Source organism: Aristolochia californica, unplaced genomic scaffold (assembly GCF_029961685.1).
Source record: "Aristolochia californica isolate CCGP_79_NKW_82.1479 unplaced genomic scaffold, dmAriCali1.0.hap1 SCAF_9, whole genome shotgun sequence".
NCBI classification, from domain to species: Eukaryota; Viridiplantae; Streptophyta; class Magnoliopsida; order Piperales; family Aristolochiaceae; genus Aristolochia; species Aristolochia californica.
In genome coordinates this window covers 3,899,082-3,923,315 of record NW_027182290.1, presented here as the reverse complement: position 1 = coordinate 3,923,315, position 24,234 = coordinate 3,899,082, and the positions used below count along the sequence as shown (strand labels likewise).

Below are 24,234 nucleotides of genomic sequence, written 5' to 3'. Positions count from 1 at the left end.
TTCCAAATTGTAATCTAAATAAGGCTAACAGGCTGGTCTACTTCCAACCCAGAGCGCATTATCCAAATTTTGTCATGGGCAAAATCAAAGGTAACCGATAAGAGTGGTATCAAGTGGAGCCAAACCGAACCAAGCTCGAATCTGCATATGTTTGAAGTTGAGTTCAGTCTCGAGCTTAAAATTGGAATAGAGGTCGAGCCCAAAAATTTAACCGAATTAGAGTTCAAGCTCGAGTTTGGTTCAAACTCTAACATATATTCAAGAGTACAAAAAAAAAAATTATAAAAAACAAAAAAAAAAAATATTGTGATGAAGTGCAAAGCTATGAGTCAAAGGTTGTATAAATGCATTTATATGTTATCTAGAAACGCATATTAATTTGTTTTGCGCCCACCCAGATTTGGACGGCGTAAACTTAGATTTGTTTGAACGCACGGAGGGCTATTATCCGTCAATTTTCTTTAAAAATTCTGGTTTTTTTATATTAATTTAAGAATTAGATTTTTTTTTTCACTCAAACTTAGAATTTGAATTGGACACTTAAAAAATTCAAATCGGAACAAAAGAATTGGGGTACAATATGTTACACCATTTTTGGTCGGTTTAAGTTGAAATAAGAATTTAGTTAAAAAAATAAAAATAAATAAATAAAAGAATTTATTGGGTTTTATATATTTAAAATTAAATTCATGTCGATTTGGATCTTGTTGTTGACTTTTGACCGCTCATGCGACCAAGTTGATCCCATCCCGTACAGCTTTGACTTTTGTAACCAAATATATCTGGTGAATACGGATCTAGCTTTTTGCGGCGCGGTTCCGTTGATCTGTTCAGTTTCTTCGAATCCGAGTGTGAACCCGAAACCCGAAACGTGTCACAGACAGCCAGTCGACAGCTCAGCATCCTGTCTGCTGGGTCCGGCAACATTTACTCTGCTCGGGCACCCATGACTTGTAAGTACACGCATCGCCTACCCAACCGGCCACACGTCAATGTCACTGCCTGGGCCCATATCCTTTTGTCTTTTTCCTCAGCCTCTCAACTATATAAGCGTCTCCGCTCTCGCTTTTATGGGGTCTCATTTGCGTCTCGAGCGAGAACGACCGTGGCAGAGCTCGTGTTCACCACCAGTCACAGCGGTCCGTCGGACGACGCCATGACGGAAAGATGCCGGTCGTGCGGCAGAGGCGTAGAGGGCTGCTTGGGCTGCCAGTTCTTTCCCGACGACGAGGATCACAGGAGGAAGAAAAAGAAGTTCCGTGGAGTTCGGCAACGACCGTGGGGGAAGTGGGCTGCGGAGATACGGGACCCGAGGACTGCCACCCGCAAGTGGCTTGGAACGTTTGCGACGGCAGAGGAGGCAGCGAGAGCTTACGACAATGCGGCTATAGAGTTTCGCGGCGCTCGAGCGAAGCTCAATTTTCCGTTTCCCGACCCAGAAGACGCCGAACCAGAACCACAACCGGCCGCAAATATTTTGCCCGTTCCACATTCACAGAACGAAGAAGAAAGTGGGCATGATTTCTGGGTCGACGTTCTACGAGGAGAAGATGATCAGTTCATGAAGACGATGAATGTCCAGCAATCTCAACCGCTCATCGTCCCGACAGCCTCCGTTACTGTGACCACGGGTTTCGGCAACCTCCCAGTTCATCCAAAGTACTAATAATTGAAGTGATTCATGTAATGAACCTCGATTAAGTTTCCGAAATGGAGAAACATTGACTCAATTAAATAGATACAGTCCACTCGGCAGAGGAAACAGTCAGACCGCGCCTAAACGGGGAGAAGACGAAGACACGTGTCAAATAAGGAGGCATTCCACGTACAAAAAGCGATATCTGATGTAGAGAGATTCTATTGGAAAGATTCTGGAAGGAAAAGAAACAGAAAAAGCAATAAAAAAATGTTCTGTTCTTCACGTGGGAGACAAGAAATTAGGAAAAACACAGAAAGATTTGGAGCTTGTGATCTGCATTTAACAGGTGATTAACATAGGTAATCTCAAATTCCAACTAAGACCGCGGCTCATGTAAGCCACCTCTATGAGTCTTAAAAACTTCTTTTATTTCTCCGCTCCTGAGCGTCTTTTCCTGGTTGACGGTAAAAGTTAGAACCATGATAACGATTGGTCGGGTGGGTAAAGGGGTGGCACTGACTCGAGTCGAGCCCGTATTTTTTAGTTATAATTTAAATATTTTAAACTCAAACTCAGAGCTTAAAACTTGATCCCAATAATTTAACCGAGTTCATCACAATATTTTATTTATTTATTTATTTTAAAATTTTAATTATAGGTTGGACATCGAACCTGGATCGAGCTCAAGCTCAAACTTGATTAAAATTTTTAGACTCGAGCTTGATTCCAATTTTAAGCTTGAGCCCACTAATTCGAAGTATTCAAATCAAACAAAGCTGGAACATATGAAGGTTTGAGCTAGGCTCGACGCAATGCCACCCTTAGTTTTAGGTATTCTCTAACTACCCCATTAACAAACATAAGATATGCGGTGATTAGTTAATAGACACAAAGGTTTACTCAGTTTGATTAATTAACGATGCTTATCATTGGTACGTAGGGGAAGTAGACGGAGAAGATAAATTAACGAGAAAGCTGCAGCTGTGAGGCTTTTCTTAGCCGCAGACAAACCGTGGTTACCGTGGCCTCTAGAAACTGGAACGATTTTCTCAAGGGAAAAAGCGAAAACAGGATGGGAGGGAGTAGGGGTGGCTTCGAATCGAGCCGGCTCACGAGCGGCTCAAGTTCGGCTCGATACCGGCTCGGTTCGATTTGTTATGGGGGGGGGAATTTTTTCCTCCCCACGTCACCGCCGAGCTCCTCCCGTCGGCTGTTCGCCTGCCGTCTCTACCGCCATCGCAGCTGCTCGCGGGCCACCTCAGTGGCCGTCCGTTCGATTTCTTCCTCTCCTCGCCACCGCCTCTGTTTCTGTTGCCGTCACCTCTGTCGCAGCCGTCATCCCCAATGACAAGTCCTCTCTAGCACCGTAACCCCCTTCCCTCCGCGTTGTCTCGGTGGAAAACCAGAACCTAACTTCAGGGGAGAAATAATCTCCCCCCTCCCCCGCACGAAGATGATCTCGCAAGTGCGAGATCATAAAGTAAAAAAAAAAAAAACATTTTTCTCTCGAAAAAATTATTAATAAATTTTATAAAAATAATTTTCTATAAAATATTAGTGTCTCATATTTTTTTAAACATTTTTCTAATTGAAATTTTTTATTAAAAATCATATAATTTTCTAAGTAAGATTTTCGTACCAAGATAGGGTAGAAAACTGTATAGAAAATTTTTGAATAAGTATTTAACAGCTAATGCTGTAATACTTTTAGCATGAAGCAATTTTCATTATAATTTTGTGTTTGATATTTTATTTAATTAAAAATTTATCGATAAGTATAATAATATATTAGATTGATTATTAATTTTTATTTATTTCCCTAGAAGAGACAATAAAAGGTCCATTTAACTTTCCTAAGAAAATTTTAAAATATTTCTTGTAATTTTCTAATAAGTCACTAATAGTAATAAGATTTTATTTAAAGGTCTTTTTGGGAATATATATCATAGGAAAAATATTTTTAGTTTTTCCTAGAATATAAATTTTCATCTAGGGGGATTCAAAAATTACAAAAGAAGTTAGACAACAATTGAAGTAAAAAAGATTAATATTGGTGCATTTTAATCCATTATTGAAATTCAATCCTAAACCTCCCCTATCATTATATTTTTTTAAAATGTATGCATAATTTTATATATAATTTATTCAAAGCCACCCCTACGGGTGAGATCATAAACAAGGAAAAAGAAAACTCTTTGTCCCTTCCTCATGGCTCTTAAAGAAATTGAAAAAATATTTTAGTAGAAATACGTTTCTAGAGACTATTAGTGGTTTTTTCAATAAATGTTAAAAAACATTTTTAGTAGAAATATAGGGACCATTAGTGCCTCATGTTTTTTCAAAATATTTTTTTAATTATAAATTCTTTTTAAAAAATCATGTAATTTTCTAAGTAAGATTTTCTTGCCAAGATGGGTTAGAAAACCATATAGAAAAATTTTGAATAAGTATTTGACAGTTAATGATATAATACTTTGAGCATGAGGTAATTTTTATAACAATTTTGTGTTTGACATTTTATGTGATTAAAAATTTATCGATAAGTATAATAATATATTAAATTAATTATTAATTTTTATTTATTTCCTTAGAAAAGTCAATAAGAGGTCCATTTAACTTTCCTAAAAAAAATTTAAAATATTTCTTGTAATTTTCTAGTAAGTCTCTAATAGTAATAGGATTTTATTTAAAGGATTTATAATTTTTATTTGGGTGATTGTAAATTGATAGTGATATTTCATTTAATTTTGTTGTGTTTGATTATTGTATGGAATTTATTTATAATGTTATGCAGTGCATGGAGTGTAAAAACAATTTCATGGAGTGTTTATGGAATGTATAGACAATTTTATGGAGTGTTTATGTAAGTATTATGTATATTGATTATGCCCAATTTTAAGTAGAGGTCATGCCGAATTTTATACAAGTATTATATATATATATAGATTATGCTCAATTTTAAGTAGAGGTTATGCCCAATCTTATACATGTATTATATATATATATATATATACATATATATATATATATATATAGGTTATGCCCAATTTTATGTAAAATGTATGCATAATTTTCTATATATTTTATTCAATATATATTTTTTAAAAAGTTTTAAATGTATGTTGAAGCTCGAGCTCGGCTCGAAGCTCAGCTCGAAATATTTAAATCAAGCTCGGCTCAAACATAGGCAGGTTAGGGCTCGGCTCGGATCGATACCATCCCCCTACGAGGGAGTAGTCCACGTGATAATGAAGCTACTAATCAGTGCTAATTTTTCAGATGCGTCACATGGGAAATACTAATTATAAGGTGACGGCGCCAAATGATAAAGTTGACGGTGATGGAAAGCCCAACATGCAAAAGTCGATCAGCAATATAACTGCTACTTACTAAAAAATTGTGAAAGTGTGTTTCGGTTCACGAAAACAAAAAAGGTATCTTTCAATCTCTGGATGAATCTTCCCCTCTGCACATAACTTAGGTTGCAATTCATTAGAAACCAACAACTTTGAGGCTAATTCACTTCAAAACAACCTGAAAAACAATGAACTGTGCACCTCGGTTCTGCATTAAGAACCCGAACCAGATAATGTCTGAATTATGGTTCTGTGCCATGGATTAGAGAGGTGCTCGATGAGGTTGTCGATAGGACCGGCATGGGTGACTTGAGCTTGCACAATGAAACCCATCATAGCTACCATGGCCAGCCTCCCTACAACCAGATCTCAGATTCATATGGCAAACTTTCATCTTCTCACAACTGTAAATTGCAGTATAAACAGTATTCTAATTCATACCGTTCTTTATTTCTTTGAGTTTCAAATCATGGGCAGCTTTTATATCTTTAGCCAGACCAAGTGGGTTCAGCAGAGGACCTCCTGGATACCTGTTGGATGAGATTAGTCACTTTCTTTCTTCTAATTTGACAAATGGAGGAAACAGAGGTCTCTTACCCTGAGCTTTGAGACTTACCCAGGTTCTAAGCCTTCTAGTGCAGCTTCCAGTCCAAAGAAGGTTCCTTCTTTGGCTTGAGATCCAGGACTTTTGAAATCCATATACCTTTTAGTCTCCACAAATCTGCTCAACTATAGAAAAATATTGGTAGAAAGAAGCAGAACAAGAGTAAAAACAAATTAATACTGCTCTTAGTTGCCCTTTTTATGGCACAATCATGATGAGACAGTAGCATCAGTCAGAAAAATGTTCAGAAAAGAGAGTAAGTTCTCAAGTCTAAGAAGCCCTTTCTAAGTTTGACTGGCCTCACCCCATCAAGAGTAGTTGGATGATGAAAAGGGTTTCTGTGCTGGCAAATTCATACTTCACAGCTCCTGCTTCATACCAAATTGGAATTTTGCTGATTCCTGTTACTCGAAGTAACTATATACACAACGACAAAGAGATCAATTCCATAAGAGACTCTGCTTGGAATCTTTGAAAATTGGAAACGAAGGCGAGCGACAGAACTTGCTGGAAATCATTAGTTTAAAACTTTAACCACATGAATTTGGAACTGTTTATAACGATAACAGTGGGAATTGGGAGTAACAGGAAATACTCACGTCAGTTAAAAGAATTCCGGCCACTCCGGCCATCGCAAAGCGGCCATGTACAAGCTCTGCCTGTACATACCATCTTAAGCTTTCAGGATCCTCTCCTAGACCAAGAGGGTCGAACCCAAAATCGCCAGCAAGACTGCATCAGAGTTGGAAATTTCCCTCAATAAGAACTACACATGATTGCGAAAAAATTGAACAAATCAATTTTATTCTATATTGAGAATGCGAATGGGCTTCCCCGTTCCTGGAAAACCGACAGAGTTGAGTCACTGGAACGAGGTAATTTTTGCAAGAAGGAAAAGGCGAAAATTAATGATGATTCAGAAAACTAAAATGTCATGGCTATATTCTCCTCCTTTAACGGCCACCCATTTTGACGTTCTGCTCAAAAACTCCACTGAAAGCTATAACTGGAGGAGGATAATGGAAGGACGAGAGAGGACGGGGAAGGAAAACCCACGTTCCATCGAGGTGAGGAGGAGGGTCCAGACCAGGAAGCCAAGTAGCACGCTGGGCTCGTGTCAAAAAAGAAGCAGACGATCTATGCGGAGCAAGAATTGCAGGATTGCAGGGAGCAATCCCCTTCCACGGGCGAGAAGAATCGAAGGTAGAAGCAGAGTTAGGGACGAGCAGAGCTCTTCCCAACATGGAAACTGCCATTTCCCCCCCTGAATATTCTAACTTCAGAGACCACCCATTGCCTTTATATGTTATCCATAATGTTTGAAAATTTCGTCTCGACCATTCCTATATCTTATTTCTTCAAATCAGGAGTATTTTTCTTTTCTGTTTTTTTCACGGTAATTCTAACCCAATCACTCCCTGTTTTTCATCTTTCGGCTATTTCTGCAGAACGGCGATCCTCTTTTTAGCGGATTCCCGACACATCGGTAAAAAGAGCAATTTCTAACCATGGAACAGATTTTTCATCACGAATCCAACATTTTTCTACTAGAGATAAGAACTGGTCTAGCACATAATCATTTCAAACCATGGAACAGATTTTTCATCACCATAAAACAGGTCCATTCACAGTAACAAAGAGTTGAACAATGTAAAATACAAAGGGGCTACATCCAAAACGTACAAGAGTCTACCGAGGCCATAAGATGCCCTAATTCACAAAATCATAAGCAAGGCAGGTTGTCATCTCCTGCCTGATATACTGAAAGAGCTAACTTTCATGGGTGTGGCCACCACCAGCGGGGCCTCAGGGGAGTCGCTGACTGCAAACTTGTCGTGCATGAATCGACTATCAACGATGGATTCATCCTTGGGAACGATCTTGTAACAGTAACAGCTCTTTAAGCCTTCTCGGTTCTGGTAGCATCCGTGATTGCTGTTCTTCACTTGCTGGAAGTTCCAAATGATGCTGAATTTGCCCACACTGGCAACTAGGTGACGCTCCTGCTTTCCGTTCTCCGTGACCTGGTAAGGAAACACCATAAAAGAATACTAGAATAAGATAACATTCGCTAGATTGAAGAAGAGAATGTGGACCGTCTCTAAAACTCATGTCAGATATGACCCCCCCAAAAAAAAATCCAGCATGTCTTTCAATCAGATATTCTCTACCACAAAAATAAATGCAAACAAAACAGCGATCACAAACAGCATCATCATACAAATGCTCTTAGGCAATACCCAAAAATAATAACAAATTCTTTTTTACCAGAACAGTTTTTGAAACAAATTCTCAGTGAACTGGCCAGTTTTTTATCCAAAAGATAATGAAATATAACAGTCTTAACAGTCTGAGACAAGATGAGACAATCCCGCTATAAAAATATCATAATAGTAAACGTGGTGGGATATAAGATATTAAATTTCCAAAACATTGCATCATTAAATCAAGGAAAAACACTATTCAAAAGCCTAAGGTAGATAATTTCTTAACTAGCTAATCTACACAATAATAGAGCAAGTGGAACACAAAAAATTGATATATTGTAACTCCACAGACCGTCGCCCCTAACCAAAAATGCAAATTAAAATATGCTCTTTAATTGGAAAACATGCAATTTCAAATTGGACTGAACTTGACAAAAGTTGACTAAAGTTGGAAAATGGACCATGTTGACTGAAGTTGATACCTATCCTACAAGACGTAGAATAACAAACAAATTCATACATCTTAAAATTAAATTAGGTGAGACGAATGAAACAAACAAGAGGAGGAAAGATATATGATGTTTAATTATGAAACCACATCTTCATTTGGCCTGTTTTTATGTGTAGAGTGCCTGCAAATGATACTCCCAACATTTATCACTTCAATAAGCTATTTCCCCACACATTTACACATGGAAGTCCACTATGATTTCCCTATTTCTTTTGCTCATGCTATGTCAGTCAGTCTCCTTGCAACCATATCCTAACACTTAAAATTCATGTGATTTGATTTCCCAACTTCTTGCATATCATCGAATGGCTGGCTTCAGCATGCTCTCTTCATCTCATCCTCAATTTTTATGCCCTAAAATATTCAGAAACTACACTAACCCTAACATTTTCTACTTAACTACTTCGAGCAGCTTTAATATTTCAAAGGTTTGTTTTAAAAAGGAAACATACTATTCACTTCATTCAGCAAAATGTGAATTCCCTATCCCAGACTCTCAAGTGAAACCCATCCAAACATCCCATTACTCCACCAGATGCTGCCCTAAAAGATTTAGAAACAAAATTAGCCCTAACATTTTCTAATTAACCACTCCAAGCAGCTTCAATATTCAAAAAATTTGTTTTAAAAAGGAAACAAACTTCATTAAGTAAAATGTGAACTCCCTTTCCCAGACTCTCAACTGAAACCCATCCAAACATCCCATTACTCCACCAGGTGCTGCTCCGAAACAAATGCTTCAATCAGAACGTTCTTTTCCACTTTACTATCAGCTTACCACGAGAACAAGAACTTTTTAGAGAAAATGAACCAAGACCAAAAGAAGTAAAATGTGAATATGGCATATGGCAGCATTCCAGCTGACACATAGCTTGGCCTTCTGCACCTATTCATAAAATGACATATTAAGAACCTCTAACTTCAAGTTTTATAACAGCCTCCACTATTTTCCTTTCTTTTGCAAATGGAGGTTGTAAATTTGAAAACGCAGTGACCAATTGCTTCATTATCTCCATCTAAAATTTCTACATCAAGTAATGATACAAAAGAAATTATCCCCAGCGTCCAGCAGCTAATAACAGGCATTAGTTCATACAAGTAAAGTAGTACAAAATAAAGCCATAAGCCTGTGAAAGATGTGTCTATTGTCCAAATATACAAAACCCAGAGATACAAATACATAAAGATGACACAAGAATAATGGTCCTGCAAAAAGACAGATAAATTTGAAATCCAACACATGCATGAATATCAACAAAAGGAAGATCATCAAAAACTTCTATTTTCTCTGTGGAAAGCAAGCCGCACTCCACATTATAATATTCCTACTTGCCAACACGAAACTTACAGGTCAAAATCAAAATCAAAATCAAATTCAAAGCATTTTCTTTTTTTACCTAGTCCAACTTGATCTGTTGAACACCAAGTCACCAGCACCCGTAGGATATTACATGAGTTATCATGGTTTAGCTATCCAATCGTACCACCACCATTATTTCTATGCAACTAGTGTTTACATACTTCTTTTATGATAGTACAGGCAAAGGAAGAAACAAGATATATGCACAGACATTCCTGAATATGATTTGAAAAAAAGAAAGTCAGTGAACCTAGTATTTTCCAATTAGAAAGTAAAGACACTTCTGTCTACTAAAAAAGAAGATATTTATCATGTTTTAAAGAGGACAGCATCAGGTAAAAATCCAACAAATAGATCACAGTTAATTGTAGCATGGCACTCAGTTCCAAATGTTCCTAATTTTTCGTAAGACCATAAAACCATCACATTCAAACACTTTACATTTTATTAACATAACATGGAAAACACAGCACGAAATTATGAAGGAAAAAAGGGTGTAAGCATAAAAAAAGAGAACAAAGAAAGTCATTAATCACTATCACTATCTATCAGACCCATAGTATGAGATCCTTTTCCTTAAAAGCACAAAATATGAATATACAGAATACCTATAGACCGAAAAGGCTAAAAAAAAATAGTGTACAATTGTTTTATAATAAAAGAATTAACAAAAGAGGTATCAAAACCAACTTGAAATACAAGAATGTAAATTGGTAAAGGTTATTGCATACCCATGAAAACTGCCCTCCATGAAACTGATTGTTCACTCCCGCTAGGTGTGAATCCAATGGAGTCAGCTTAAGCAGCCTTGGAGCTGCAATTCTATTTCCCATACGACCAGTGAAACCAGTCTTTGACTTGCCATCTTTATCAATAAAAACAGTACAAATAAGTATTAAATAGGTATTAGTGGTCCCCAATATCCATTTCCCATCGTAAGTAACATCTACATGAGTAATAGGTGACCCGAGCCCTGGAAAAGCTGTCTTCGCCATTCTCATTGAAGTTCTAGAATACAACCTGATCTTCCCATCTAGAGAACCCACTACTATGGAGCCATCACCAGTCGTTGCAAAACACTGGAAATTGGTACCACGAGAGAACTGATGGCCTTGGTTCCAATTCAAGACTGGAGTATCTCCAGAGACAATTGTCTGAACAATTCCTTTCCGGTCACGCATATCCCACTGGCAAAGCCTATTGTCATCCAGACCCAAAAAGGTGGACGCTGATGGATCCAATTGTGAGCCCTTATTATCGTTAGTAATATCTCTCATTGTTATGTCAGCTCCGTCCTTCTCAAATTTCCAATCAGTGACAATTCTTCCAGTTTCTATGTCGAGCTGGTGAAGGCCTCTTGCATGAGGCTTTCCATCAGTCATGGGGCTCATTAGAAGCATATTTGTTTCAGCTTTCATTAACAGAGCCTTCTTTGGAGTCGAATGCTCAAAACTTGAGGTGTTCCCATGGGCACCACCACCATTATAGTTCACAAAGGCCCCTTTCCCATGAATTCCGTGACTGAAATTTTTCATAACCTGAATTCCCAAGTCACTAACCAAGAAGCTATTGTCCAAGGCTCCTAGAGCCAGACTCTGGATGCCTCCATTAGCAGCTTCTTCAAACTCCTCCCTCAAATCTTGACTCGCTGTGAGAGGAGTTAAAGAAGCAGGGCTTCTGGCAAACGAGTCTTCAGCGTCCTCCCAAATCGAATCATCAGCAGCCTCAGGCTTCGCCCACCCCATGAAATCCTTTCCATAAATCTTAACCCTGTTCTCTTCCGTAGCTTCCAAGCCGTAAAGATTCTCAAACAAGCAATTCTGGAACTTGGTGACGAAGGCCCGGTAATCCTCATCTGCGAAGAATTTGATAGCCCAAACACCCAAGGCCACGAAATCCACTCGTCTTTGTTCTGGGAACATCTTCAATTGCAACGTGGAAGTAACGGGGGTCCGCACCTTGGACCCAATCTTGAAAACCCAACAAATGTTGGAGTCCTTGCTCGTCCCCTCGTCGTCAGATTCTTCTTCCCCATCATCGTCGGGGTTATCCGGCTCCGCCCTGATGAAGGTGTAAGAGGTTAGCTTCTCGGAGGTGATCCATTTGGCCCTAGGAGTGTTTCCGCCGACATGGAGATAGAGTTTGATGGCGTTTTTCAGATTAGGGCTGGGCCTCTTGGAGGAGTACTTGAGCTTTAGAGATCGGAGCCTCGCGTCGACCTCGTCAAGGGTACCTAGGGTTTCACTGCTTCTAGCGGAATCGGGAGTTTGGAAATGGGACTTGCTTGCGGACGATGACTTTGCCTCCTCGTATTCTTCACTTTCTTCTTCTTCATCTTCGTACTCGTCGGAGTCAGAAATTTCAAGCCCTTCCCGACTTTGAGAACCGCCCATGGCTGAGAGAGAGAGAGAGAGAGAGAGAGAGAGGCTGTGCTCCAACGGGAAGAAATGGAGGTTTTAAATTTTGAAAGCAGACGGAGATGACAGGCTGTTCTAAACTTTCAGAAAGAGGAAGCGGAACCCTTCAACTGCCCTCGCAAAAACTCAGATCTCACTTTTAAATCTAGATCGATTTTTATGGGCTGGGCCTCATTGTGACCCGACCCACGCTTTCAAGTGGCTTTAGACGCGGAAACGTTATACCACCGGGAGCATCCCGTCAGCATGAAAAAAAATGCCGAGTGACAAAGGATTTTCTTCACCACGAAGCAATCCACGATGCTCCTTTTGCATTTCATATCCAGACCCTTGAAATCAGATACATATCAGCTGATATCATACCAAGCCCCTGAAGATCTGAGATACTAAACGAGGCCGTCTTCCTGTCTTGGGCATTTTTTTTTTCAGTTAACAAAGTTATGCATTTGAACAAGGTGTTCTTAATTAAGAACATTCAGTCAGTGGTATCGATCAAGAACATAAAAATACTCCTATCAGGAAAAAACCAGTACAGTAAAAGGATAAAGTTTTGTACAACAACCTTTAGTCCTTCATTGTCCTCACACAAATCAGTAATAAAAGATTCAGTAATTGAGAACATATGCAGTCCAATTTCAATAAAATTACATGTGCAGATCATAACTACTAGAACAAAAACTATTTATTACTAAATATTTCATATCAAATCAAAGAAGCCAAAATGGTTTGAAGAGATGACCATAAATAATAAGTTTACCAATCTATCAATACTTATTGGCTGGAAAAGATAAGAGAGACTAGATAGAAGCAGGGAGAAAGAAGAAAGAGGAAGGAAGGAAGAATGTCCTTTTATGGGACAAAAACCTTCTCTATGAAGTCGGCTGACTACTAGTAGCAACCACCCACTTTACCACTTCCAATACCAACTCATCAGAATAGACAATGAGGATGTTACATAAAATCAATGGAAGACTTTTGTACCAGAGAGTAAAACGAGCATATTATTCTCTTCTCTCCACCCACAAATCCCACTTATCATACATTAAATTCTCAAAAAAGCTATACAACACATTTGACTGCACAATACATTTTCCCAACAAAGAAACTGAAGAAATGAGGGCCCACAATTAAAACCTGAAAATCGAATACAGAGTGAACTAAAAGTGAACAGCTTTCCTTTACTTTGAGTGAGCCTTCCTTCTTGCCAAGAACATGACAATCCGCGGGAAGAAAGATTTTTTCTTCTTGACCTTCTGTTCTGGCTTTGCATTCTCTGAATGATTAGTTTCCGGTACAATGACCTTCTGATTTTGCACCAGTGGTGCCTGCATTGCTGCTGTCTCCATTTCAACACCAACGGAGCTTTTTCTTTCTGTTGTCTCCACAAAGGTCCCCTCAAGGCTTCTATTTGGGTTGACTGCCCTAGGACTTATGTCACTCGCTTTCCGTCTCTGCTCATGCTCTTCTCTCCACTTCCTCAACTCCTGTTCAACCCCCAGCTTCCCTTCCTTTGCTTTTCCAGCCTTCTCACCTGCCTTTTTCAAGGCTTCCCTCCTTTCAGCCATTTCCCCATTAGCAGCCTCCAGTTTCTCCAAGCTTTTAGCTTCAGAATCCTTTGCCACTTCTATTTGAGCCAAGGCAGCTGCAACCCGCATATTAGCCTGGTCCTCCGCCTCATGTGCACGCTTACTTAGCTCATAATATTCCTCCAAAGAGAGTGTCACCCCGATTGGTGAATCAGGTCTGACTGCTGTTTCACTCTCTTGCAAAGCCCTTACTGCAGCTAATGCCAACCTCTCTGAGGCCTTAGCAGCCTCAATCTCCTTCATAGCAGCATGCAATCTACTATGTGTGGTATTAAAGGCAGCCTTAGCCTGTTCAGCTTCTTCCTTACCTTTCCGGAACTCCTCTTGCACCAACTTAGCAACTGATTTAGCCAGATCTGCTTCTTGTGCAGCTACTTGTAACGCCTTTGGAAGCTCCACAATGCTTTCCCTCGCTTCCTTCTCCTTGTACTGAGCCATCTTAATTTCCTCTTTTGTACTCTCCAGTTCAGCCTCAAGAGAGGCCACAGCGACTGAAGCCATCCCTTCTCTCTGCCTCATAGAAGCTAATGCAGCCTTTTCTTTTTCCAACTCTGATCTGAGTGACACAGCGGCAACTTTCAAGCAGTTCACGTCCTCCTCAGCTTTTTCTATGCTAACTCTAACTTCTTCTAGCTCCTTTTTGGCTGAAGCAATAGCTGCCTGCATACTTGTCTGACTCTTCTTAGTTTCTTCTATCTGCTCTTTCAAATTCTCCTCCTTTTCCAGACTTTCTGTCTCTTGGAACAGTTTGGACTGCATATATGCAGCTAACTCAGCTTCCACTTGAAGTAGTAATTGAGTAGCAGCATCCAGCTTTGACTTTGATTCTTCTGCTGATTCACGTTGCTCATTTAGCTTCTGTGTCTCCTCCTCAGCCTCTTTTAGTTCCCTCTCCCAGTTGAACTCATCTTGTTCTTTAGCCATGGTCGCTGAAATTCTATGTTCTTCTGCATCCAAATGTGCTGTATGTGCAGACTCCAAGGACTCCTTGGCCATTATAAGTTCCAAGGTAAGCTCCTCTACTGTCTTCTCAACTTCCTTCGAAGCTGAAACTGCCTCTTCAGCTCTCTTAGCAGCCAAGTCTTTTTCCTTTTGAGCAGAAAGGTACTGCCCCTTTAGTTCTTCTAACTCCTCTCCCACAGATTTCAGTTCATCAACAGCAAAAGTATGTCGGGCCCTGGCCACCTCAAGCTGGGCCTTAGCTGCCACGCTGGCATCATTTGCAATACCTTGCTCTAGTTCTTTTACCCTTAGTCGAGCCAATTCTAAGTCCTGTTTGGCCTGATTTTCTTCCGTCTGAGATTTCTCGAGGCTAAGCTTCAGTTCTTCTATCAGTCTTTTTGTGTGGCTCAATTCTGTCAGCACTTGTGCTTTGGCAGATTCAGCAGCTTCAGATTGCTTCTTATACTCTGGAACTTCTTGTTTTGCCTTCTCAAGTTGAACTGCAACATACTTGTGCCTCTGCAAACAGCTAACTTATTTAGTAGCCACAAACTCATGTAGCTATGAAGAAATTCTTCCAATTACAAGGGCAAAAGCCACTAAACATACAGATATTAGTACAAAATCAGAGAAAATAAATCTTGACTACATCATAATTCAAAAAAAAATAAAAATTAGGTATAGTATATGAAGGGACTTTTTCTTCCGATTAAAAGGATAAAAGCCACTAAACATAGAGATAATAGTAAAAAAGCAGAGGAAAAATAAATTTTGACTATATTACAATTCAAGAAATTGAAATAACATAACATTAGGTATATGAAGGGACAATACTATAAAAAAAATAAAAATTACAGTAATAATATGTAGGTATATAACATTTAAGTATGTAGAGGAATTAGAATTTTCATCCAGAGGGGTCACTAAATAAATATATTACTAATCAAAAGGGACTATTTTATAAAACTTCTTTCAGCAGGCTGCAGTATAATAAACATAGAAGTTTCATTCGCACATTTACTGGGAATGACAAAAAAAATGACTTTTTCCCCCAGAAAAGGGAGAGCCACTCTGTTTTTTTCTTCTGATCCACTCCTTCAAGGCCACATAAAACTCACTTAAACCAATGTAACTCATCACATCAGGTAAAAATAACCTACAAAAAAACAATTATAATATCGAGTTCAAAGGTAATTGTAACATAAAATCTATACCTCCACTGTCTGGAGCTTATGAGCTTTCCAATCAACAATCCCTCCAAACTTACTGACAGCTGCCTTCACGGATTCAAAGGGTGCTGCAGTATCAATAAGCGCTCTTGGAACAGCATCCTGTTTTACTTGTCCAGGAGAAGCAGTAGTGGATGTTTCATTCTGCACCCCAATAAGACCTGCCTGAGGTTGATCAGGAGTACCGGATGATGTAACCTGGATGCTATCTCCAGTTAGACTCAATTCATTGGACCCGTCAAGAATTGAAGCAGAATCACCATCAATCAGCTGTTCATCAGAAGTAAGTGAAGAAGAAACTGAAGGAGAAGATGGAGAAAGGCCATCTGCATCTAAGGCTATGACAATTTCCTCAGCTAGATACTCTTGATTTACTTCTGTAGGAGGATTTCTAGCAACCTCCAACCGGGGTAGGTCTTCAGGTGATTTAACTGAAATTTTATGTTCAGTTGCTGTTAAGTCAGCAGCTCCATTAGAAGTTGGAGCAGAATCACCATCTGTGAGCTGCTCATCTGAAGTATGTGAGGAAGAAGGTAAAGGAAGATCAAATGGTGTTACAGCTTTGACTTCATCCACCTTCACACTGGACTGCCACGAAATCTCCGCTGGAGTATTTTGAGATGCACCCAAATTATCATTAGAAAGTGAGACAGTAGGAATTTCTAACTGGGGCACTTTGGAAGCAGGTGGGGAGGTTGATGAGATCTCCATACTGCAATTTCCCTCAGCATTTCCATTTATTTCCATGGCACACAGAAGAGTGTGACTCAACGAACTACTGAAGACAATATCTGGAATTGATATTAAAAACGAAGAAAGGGAAGAGGTCAATAACAAGAATCCATTATGTAATATAATAAATCAATTTATAGTAATTCTGAAGAATAAAATATTTCAAATATATTAATATAACTCAACAACAGTGTTTACAAGAGAAAACCTGAAACTTTCAGATAAGAGAATCACAATAGAAATGGATAAATTTTCTTTTTCTTCTGTGTCCTTAAGAGAAACTCGTGATTTCATGGCATGGAACAAGCAGAGTATCTCCTTTTTTACTTTCTTAAATCACAACTGCAAAAGTCACTGGGTTTGGATTGGCCCATCAACCATTAGAACTGTATTAGCCTTTCACATTACGGCCAACTTTTATCTTCAAACAGGAAAATTTTATGAGAACATATCAGAAGTGGAACTTTTCATTAATTTCTAATGGAATTGATGGTGATTATCTCCGAAGAGCTTTTCTTGAATACATTTTGTAGTGAGAATCTGCCCCTATATTCACAAATATCCAAGTTCTTCAGCTATTAGCTGATCTGAGTGGTTGTCAATTTGCAAAATCCAACTACTCAAAGTCATATGTAAGTCAAGATAGAGTCAGTGAATGCCTACATCAAAGATACAAAAAGAGTTAACGAACATGGAAAGAGGAATGAAACAGATTCCACTCTTGTACACGTCCAGCCTGTCGAGATGAATTTGGCTAGTTAATGGTCAGTACATTGCCCAATCCTATTGGTCAAACCATCACCAGGTTTAAATTTAGTATATTTTAGATTCTTCTCAAGCATTATGCATAGGCTAATAAGAGATATATTAACCAATAAAAAATATGACATAAGTAATAATTTTAATAACAGGTATGATTTATATTTATCAAAATAATATACAAGCTTTAGTTTACAATTGAGTAACATATAGCTATTAATTACACATATTCAAATAGTTCTTTATTCAAAAAGGCCAACATATTGCTTCTGTGTGAAACCTGTTTGCGGCCAAGTTTATACCCAGATTGAATTGTGACATTTGGATTTAATACGGGAACACAAATTTGTGAACAAATCTAATCTACTTAAACCCTAGTCATAGACTTAATGAATTTCTTCCAATTACTATTTTTTTTTTTTTTTTTTGCATCCTTAGTTCCTAACAATTGAAAGCAAGGAGCCTCACTTGATATTTTGAGGCCAAACAAAATGCATTCTCCATAGCTAAAACAAAAACCCAGGATCACGGCAAAACCTACCTACTACATAACAGAAAGACAATATGATTTGTACCCAAAAGTTGACTCCATTGAGATCACAAACTGGACGTTTAGTTATTAAATTCGATTAAGCGTACCATTAAATTCAGGAATTCGGGATGCTAAATTTCCATAAACAAAACGAAGGACAAAAGCAAAAAGTAAAAAGGAAAAAAAGAACAAAGTTCTTTTAGCTGAACACGTAGCTCAATAACAACGATTAACCGAAAACGCAACAAAATTCACAAAAAGTCGCAATCCCAGAACCCAAATTACGGCAAGTCAGGCAAAAACAAACAACATGAACTAAAGAACTCTAATAAACAATAAATTCACAAAATCGAATTCCGAAAAGGTAACAGGAAGAAGAAAAAAAACTTACTATACTCTTCCAGGAAGAGAAACACAACCCAAAATCTTTACAACTCCATGTAAGTCCGTCAACCTTTCAACAGCTGAAATAAATCCAAACGGTCGGAAATTAAAGCAAAATGAAGAAAAACTAAAAGGACGCTGAAGAGAGAGACAAAACACGTGCAGAGGAGCATACCTTCGCAGAGATAACAGATTAGATCCCTGTCTGTACCGCAAAAAAAAAACCTCCTCTTTCCTCTCCACCTCCGCCCGTCGCTCCTCTCTCTCTCTCTCTTGACGAGAATTTGCATTTGTTTATCTTAACGGAAAACAATTTGTGGTTTTTGTTGAAAAATTAAAAGTTTATTTGTTTTTATTAGCTAATATGAGAATCTGTGAGGGTGTTTTGACCACCACCACCACCGCCACCTCACCGTCTCTTGAATTGGCAAAACCTTTTCCTTTCCTGTCCCACCTGTCACAGTTACAAAGTTAATAATTATAAAAAAAATGTGATCTAGACATGACAACAATATAAGATTGAGAAGTTTCTTTTATTCAAATCTGTGTGGGGGCTCTCCCTTTTTGGTCCTTTTCTTCCTCGTTTTGGTCAAGCTCCCCAAAAGTCCAATCTAATAGAATTTTACAAGCCAAAGGGCATAATATTGATTACAATGAGACCTTCTGCATAAGGGGTTAATGGCTTGAGGACGTACTTTGTAAATGCCGAGAATTTGTTCTTTTCTTTAAATACACAAACTTGGAACCTTTTTTTGTAAAAACAAATTGCCAGATGCCACTAGCAATGAGAGAATCTATCCAATCGGCTTTCGCCACGCTGTCCACTGAGTGTGACCATTCACTTGTTACAAATTCGTGTGATTACCCTTTTTACAAAATCGTCGGAGGGCTTCGCGAGAGAGAGAGAGAAAGCTCGCCGCTGATCTGATCCCCTTCTCCTCGTTTGTCTAGTCCTTCTAGCTCTTTCTATGTGGTTTATTATCACTCACGCTACGTAGCATTCGCGGTCTCGCTAGCAGTCGAGTCCATCAATCGATCAGGTGATTTTTCTATCTCAACTTCGGCTTTTTTCTGCTGAAGATCCAAGTTCGTCTCTTTTAATATTTTATACTTCATTTTTTTCGTTTTATGAAATTATTTGGTTCCATCTGTGGCTTAGAATTTACGATTTTCTTGGAGAAATATGAAGTTTGGGAGTCTTTGAGCGTTAGGACAGGGAAACTCAAATATCCGGTACTCAAGTCAAATGGGTGCAGAGATTAGAAAATCCATGGGTGTTGAGATGTAAATTCTTAGTATTTTCCCTCTAAAATCATCAATTTTATGATAGGTGATTATACGAAGTAAATGCGGACGCCGAGGAAAAGACCAGTGGCTGAAAATTTGAAAATCTAAGTTTCGTCTGAAATTTGGACTGTTCCATTTGTGTTAGAAATGCCATTTGCAGCTTAAATTTTCTGTACTTAAGTCAAACGGATGAAGAGATTATACTACTACCTTTGGGAATTGAGACGTAAACCATGAGCAATTTCCCTCTGAAATCATCAATTTTATGATAGGTGATGGCATGGAAGTAAATGCAGACGCAAAAGAGAGGAAAAGATTGCAGATAATGAAGATTCGTCATATCTCAGAGCTTATGAGATTTTTTTTTTTCTTCTTCTTTGGATGTGCAAACTTTTTTAACTGAAAAGTGAAAAACAAAACAGCAAAGAGGCCACCAGGTCGCCAAAGGGCAACAAGCCCCAAGCCAACTAGGGCCACAAGACTACTGAATAATTACAATACTGTGGTGCAAGACTACTGAATAATTACAATACTGAGAAAATTTGCTTCACGAGGAACTTTCGACCACTCAATAGATAAGCCAGCAGTTAGATCCTTGATTTCTGATTATATTTTTTCTTACATGTTTTCGTCCCTACTTATGCTTCGACTACAGATGCTGTTGGTAAGGTGAAATTTCTTTTATTTGTTAATGGCAGTATTTTTTTTATTTTCCATTGATGCTTTGGCATTTAATCTTATTTTCAAGCATGCATAACTTGTACTTCCATCTGTTAAATAATGAACTATTTGCTGAGTTTGTGCAATGTATGTTTGTTCTGCGTGGAAAGAGAGCCAGCATGTTCTTACGGCGTTTTGCTGGGCCATTACTGGCAAAGATGAAGGAGACAACAGGAATTGCAGGCTTGGATGTGGTTCCAAATGCTCGAGAGGTGCTTATCTCACTCTACACCAAAACCATGAAGGAAATTGAGGCTGTGCCGCCTGATGAAGGTTACCGCAAAGCCGTGGAGAGTTTTACAAAACATCGGCTTAAGGTCTGTGAAGAGGAGGAAGACTGGGAACAAATTGAAAAGAGGATTGGCTGTGGCCAAGTCGAGGAGCTAATAGAGGAGGCTCAGGATGAGCTCAAGCTCATTGCCAAAATGATTGGTATGTGCATGTGCTTTTAGTTTTTAATTGGTATCTAGAAAGTTCAAAAACCCATATAAAACTAAAATAATTTGAAGTTAAAGCCAGAAATATTGCACTCATATTATTTCTTTTCATGTATGAGAACCAAGATCTTCTACAAAGTTCAGTGCTTTCCCAATAGATGATATGAAAGTTAATTATTTGGATAGTGAGTTTGGGGTTTTAAACCTATGGTAAAACCAATTTAATTTATGTGCTGCCTCATATGCACACAAAAAAACTGAAGCCGCAAGTCATCCCAAAACATTGGGTGGATGGTTGGACTTTACACTTTTCTAAGTTTGCTTATGAAATGCCCTATGTTTTGAGGAGACTGAAATGTGGAAGGCTGGGGAACCTTTTTATGCTCAATCAACTGTTACATTTTATCTAGACAAGGAAAGCTGATATTGAGTTTAAGTCTTGGGTCTGCTTCTTGATGCACCTATCAGCGTTAAGGAATACACTTTAGAATTTAAAGTAACCTTTTACGAGGTTGCAACTCTCTTTTGTTTCTTCTAAGAAAAACTTATCAATATTACCATTGAAAAGGTGATTATTATACCATTCAAAAAAAGGTTATCATTATTCCATTCAAAAAAGAAAAAAGGTAATCCTTATTGAAAGGCAAAAAAAGGTTCCTTCATTTTCAGAGTAGACTAAACCTGTGAATGCTTGGAGTCTTAGTTGACATCAAGCTGAGAAGGTGAAATCATTTGCTGTCTCATCTGGGTATTTTCTAATTTATAGCAATTGTCAGTCCTGAATAAGTCAATGATTTTCTAAAATTATGTTTAGATTCTGATATTGTACTATGTGCTGTTTGTGCAGTATCATCGAGGTATATTTAGTACAGAATTCTTACCTAAACTTTTGTGAGGTTTATGCATCTCGCAAACCACATTTATGCTTGCTTGAAATCTTTGGCTTGGCCATGTTTGCTTATAATGTGAACTGTAAGTAGGATGTATCTACTGCCGATCTTTTCCGTGTGGCAGTATACTATTTTATCCTGATATTGTTTGATTTGTATAAGAAGTCTTGCATATCTATTTTGATGAAAAATAATTTTTTTTTATGAAGTCTTGCACATCTAGAAACTATGTTTCTTTATATCTTTTTACAGATTTCATAGTAGCACTTATACTTTCCTGATGTACTTGTCTATCAATGAGAATTGGAGTGACAACCAGTTGGGTTAAACATGTTTCATCTCCTAATCATGCGGGGGGACATGTTGTGTTCTAGGTCACTTAGGCATAGGCAGGTTGACTGCTGAGGTTAAAAACATGTGAGAATAGGGAGGAGATGGAGAGGGATGTGTTTTAGCCCTGCAGGTTATTAGATTATATTTTTTTTTTTCCAAAAAGCATCAGATAGTGTGGTTGATTTAGGGGTGGGCATGGGTCAGGTCTGATCTATTGGGATCAGGTTTTTTGAAAAATCAACCTCGACCCCGACCTCGATCCTTAACCCGACCCTTGAACCCTGAACCCCTACCCTGAAAGAAACCCGAACAGGGTTAGAAAACCAACCCCTTCTCACCTTGTTTTCTTTGCCCTCAACTTCAACCCCTTCCGGGCCCCTTATACCTGTCCCATCCCTGTAAAACTGCCTTGTCCCCGCCTTGTCTCTGTCCTTCCATGTATCCCTACCCCATCCCTGTAAAACTGCCCTGTCCCTGTGCTGTCTAGGGGTGGGCATGGGTCAGGTCAGGGTCGGGTTTCTTGAAACCCGAATCCGACCCCAAAATTCGAACCTGAAAAAACCCGAAACGTCAACCCCGACCCCGACCCCAACCCGATCACCGTCCCTCTAACCCCTGTCCCCGCCCTGTTCCCTTTTCTGTAAACACTACTTAAACTTGACCCATCTCCACCCAGTGCCTGTAAACCCATCTCCGACCTGTCCCTACTCCGTTTTATATCTCCGTCTAATCCTTGCGGGTCAGGTTTGGGAAAACCTGTAACCAACCCAAAATCCAAAGTGTTTTTTTCCTTGCTCTATCCCCGACCTGCAGGGTGAAACCCGAAAAATGAACTCGAGATTTTTGGGTCGGGCCGTGAAACCCGACACTTTTGCCACCCCTAATGCTGTCTCCACCCCATCCATGTGTCCCTATCCTGTCCCTAACATGTTCTTATATCCCCATTATGTCCCCGCGGGTCAGGTTTGGAGAAAACTGTCCCTGACCTGAAACGCAGCCAGGGTTTTTTCCCTAACCCTGCCCCTAGGTTTTTTGGGTCAGGTCATGTTAGGTTGTCTGTGAAACCTCATAGGTTGATTACATGTTACATGGAGTGGGCAGTAGGAGGTGTAGAGCAATGGTGGAAAGACAAGATGTGTTGTCGGAGGGTAAGGGAAATTTCTTTAGGGGACAATTAGTTCTTGCTATTCACGTGCCTCATGCAAGAGGCGTCTGAGGGTTGTTTGTTTTCACTTATACATTTTTCAGGTGTGCTGATGAGATGGACTTTTGTATGGGTGGTGCAGTCAGGCATTTCCTGCTGGGAACCCAAATTTGTGGGTTAACGTTCTTATATCTTGTGGAAGTGGTTGTTACACTCTGATTGTCAAGGCATTTTACTAGACCTTTGTTGGCTCCAACATGTTACCATTCATGATTGTGAATTCAATGCAGGCTTTCTTTTTTACTTGCGATTAGCAAGGTATATAACAATATTCACAGATTTGAACTTTGTTATCCTGCAGAGTGGGATCCATGGGGAGTTCCTGATGACTATGAATGTGAGGTAATTGAGAATGATGCTCCAGTTCCAAAGCACGTCCCTCTCCACAAACCTCCTCCACTTCCAGAGGATTTCTACAAGACGTTGGAGTCACTTCAATCTACTTCTACTCGGCCTCCACCAGTTGCGTCAAAGAAAGCCGATGAGCCATTAACTACAAACAGTTAGTGAAAGGGGAAATCCCTGGAGTTTCCATCTTCATTTCCAAGAAATGTTTGGTATGAGAAGTTATGTTTTTGTGTGTCATTACACTACGTAGCTTATTTAGTTACTGAATAACTTCATGTTCTGAACAAATCATAAAACCTCTGGTAGAAAACAGTGTACGGATCTTCAGTATCAGCTTATTAGCCTCATCATTTTCTTAATGTTTGGAGCGAGGAGGGTACAAAACATTTGGATATTGTTGCCACAGTGATGTCTCCCAACTCTTCCCACCTGTCTTGAATGGGTTAAAGAAGTCGATATGGACCGGAAAGGAATTGATTAGAGTAGGGAAGAAGCTGGCAGGTCAAGGCATGGATCAGAATTTAGGAAACCTCTGTACTTTGAGGAAACGGGCGATCTTCAACAAAGCTAAAAATGACAGCAATAGTAGAAAGTACTTGCAAATATCCATTACAATTCAAATAGATAGCTTAAGAGGCTATTGTGGCCGTGTGGCAATGAAGTGAATAATGCAGGTGCCGCTAAGTTGGTAATGATCGGGTGGTATTCGGCAATCACAACGCTTAGTATGGGCTGTAATAAGTTTTGAAGCGACATA

At 39.0% G+C, this 24,234-nt stretch overlaps 5 protein-coding genes across 5 annotated transcripts; 2 read left to right on the top strand and 3 right to left on the bottom strand.

Moving 5' to 3' along the window:
* The first annotated feature begins 1,156 nt into the window (after positions 1–1,156).
* On the top strand, positions 1,157–1,666 carry LOC137940217 (ethylene-responsive transcription factor ERF109-like). The gene has a single exon (XM_068785161.1). The coding sequence runs from the start codon at positions 1,157–1,159 to the stop codon at positions 1,664–1,666; it is 510 nt and encodes a 169-aa protein (XP_068641262.1).
* Positions 1,667–4,983: 3,317 nt separating this feature from the next.
* LOC137941821 (photosystem I chlorophyll a/b-binding protein 5, chloroplastic) lies at positions 4,984–6,850 on the bottom strand. Its single transcript, XM_068787410.1, has 6 exons — positions 6,656–6,850; positions 6,199–6,331; positions 5,904–6,016; positions 5,612–5,716; positions 5,437–5,525; positions 4,984–5,351 (listed from the first exon to the last, which is right to left on the bottom strand). Exons 1-6 carry the CDS (start codon positions 6,841–6,843, stop codon positions 5,209–5,211), a joined length of 771 nt encoding a protein of 256 aa, XP_068643511.1. The 5' UTR covers positions 6,844–6,850; the 3' UTR covers positions 4,984–5,208.
* Positions 6,851–7,152: 302 nt separating this feature from the next.
* LOC137941622 (protein CYPRO4-like) lies at positions 7,153–12,194 on the bottom strand. Its single transcript, XM_068787110.1, has 2 exons — positions 10,409–12,194; positions 7,153–7,623 (listed from the first exon to the last, which is right to left on the bottom strand). Exons 1-2 carry the CDS (start codon positions 12,068–12,070, stop codon positions 7,342–7,344), a joined length of 1,944 nt encoding a protein of 647 aa, XP_068643211.1. The 5' UTR covers positions 12,071–12,194; the 3' UTR covers positions 7,153–7,341.
* A 785-nt stretch (positions 12,195–12,979) lies between these two features.
* LOC137941894 (protein WEAK CHLOROPLAST MOVEMENT UNDER BLUE LIGHT 1-like) lies at positions 12,980–18,539 on the bottom strand. The gene is made up of 4 exons (XM_068787505.1): positions 18,434–18,539; positions 18,266–18,338; positions 15,837–16,642; positions 12,980–15,141 (listed from the first exon to the last, which is right to left on the bottom strand). The coding sequence occupies exons 3-4, from the start codon at positions 16,596–16,598 to the stop codon at positions 13,273–13,275; spliced, it is 2,631 nt and encodes an 876-aa protein (XP_068643606.1). The 5' UTR covers positions 16,599–16,642; positions 18,266–18,338; positions 18,434–18,539; the 3' UTR covers positions 12,980–13,272.
* Positions 18,540–19,139: 600 nt separating this feature from the next.
* Positions 19,140–23,880, top strand: LOC137941199 (probable NADH dehydrogenase [ubiquinone] 1 alpha subcomplex subunit 5, mitochondrial). The gene is made up of 3 exons (XM_068786511.1): positions 19,140–19,298; positions 20,376–20,697; positions 23,431–23,880. The coding sequence occupies exons 2-3, from the start codon at positions 20,385–20,387 to the stop codon at positions 23,634–23,636; spliced, it is 519 nt and encodes a 172-aa protein (XP_068642612.1). The 5' UTR covers positions 19,140–19,298; positions 20,376–20,384; the 3' UTR covers positions 23,637–23,880.
* Positions 23,881–24,234: the final 354 nt, after the last annotated feature.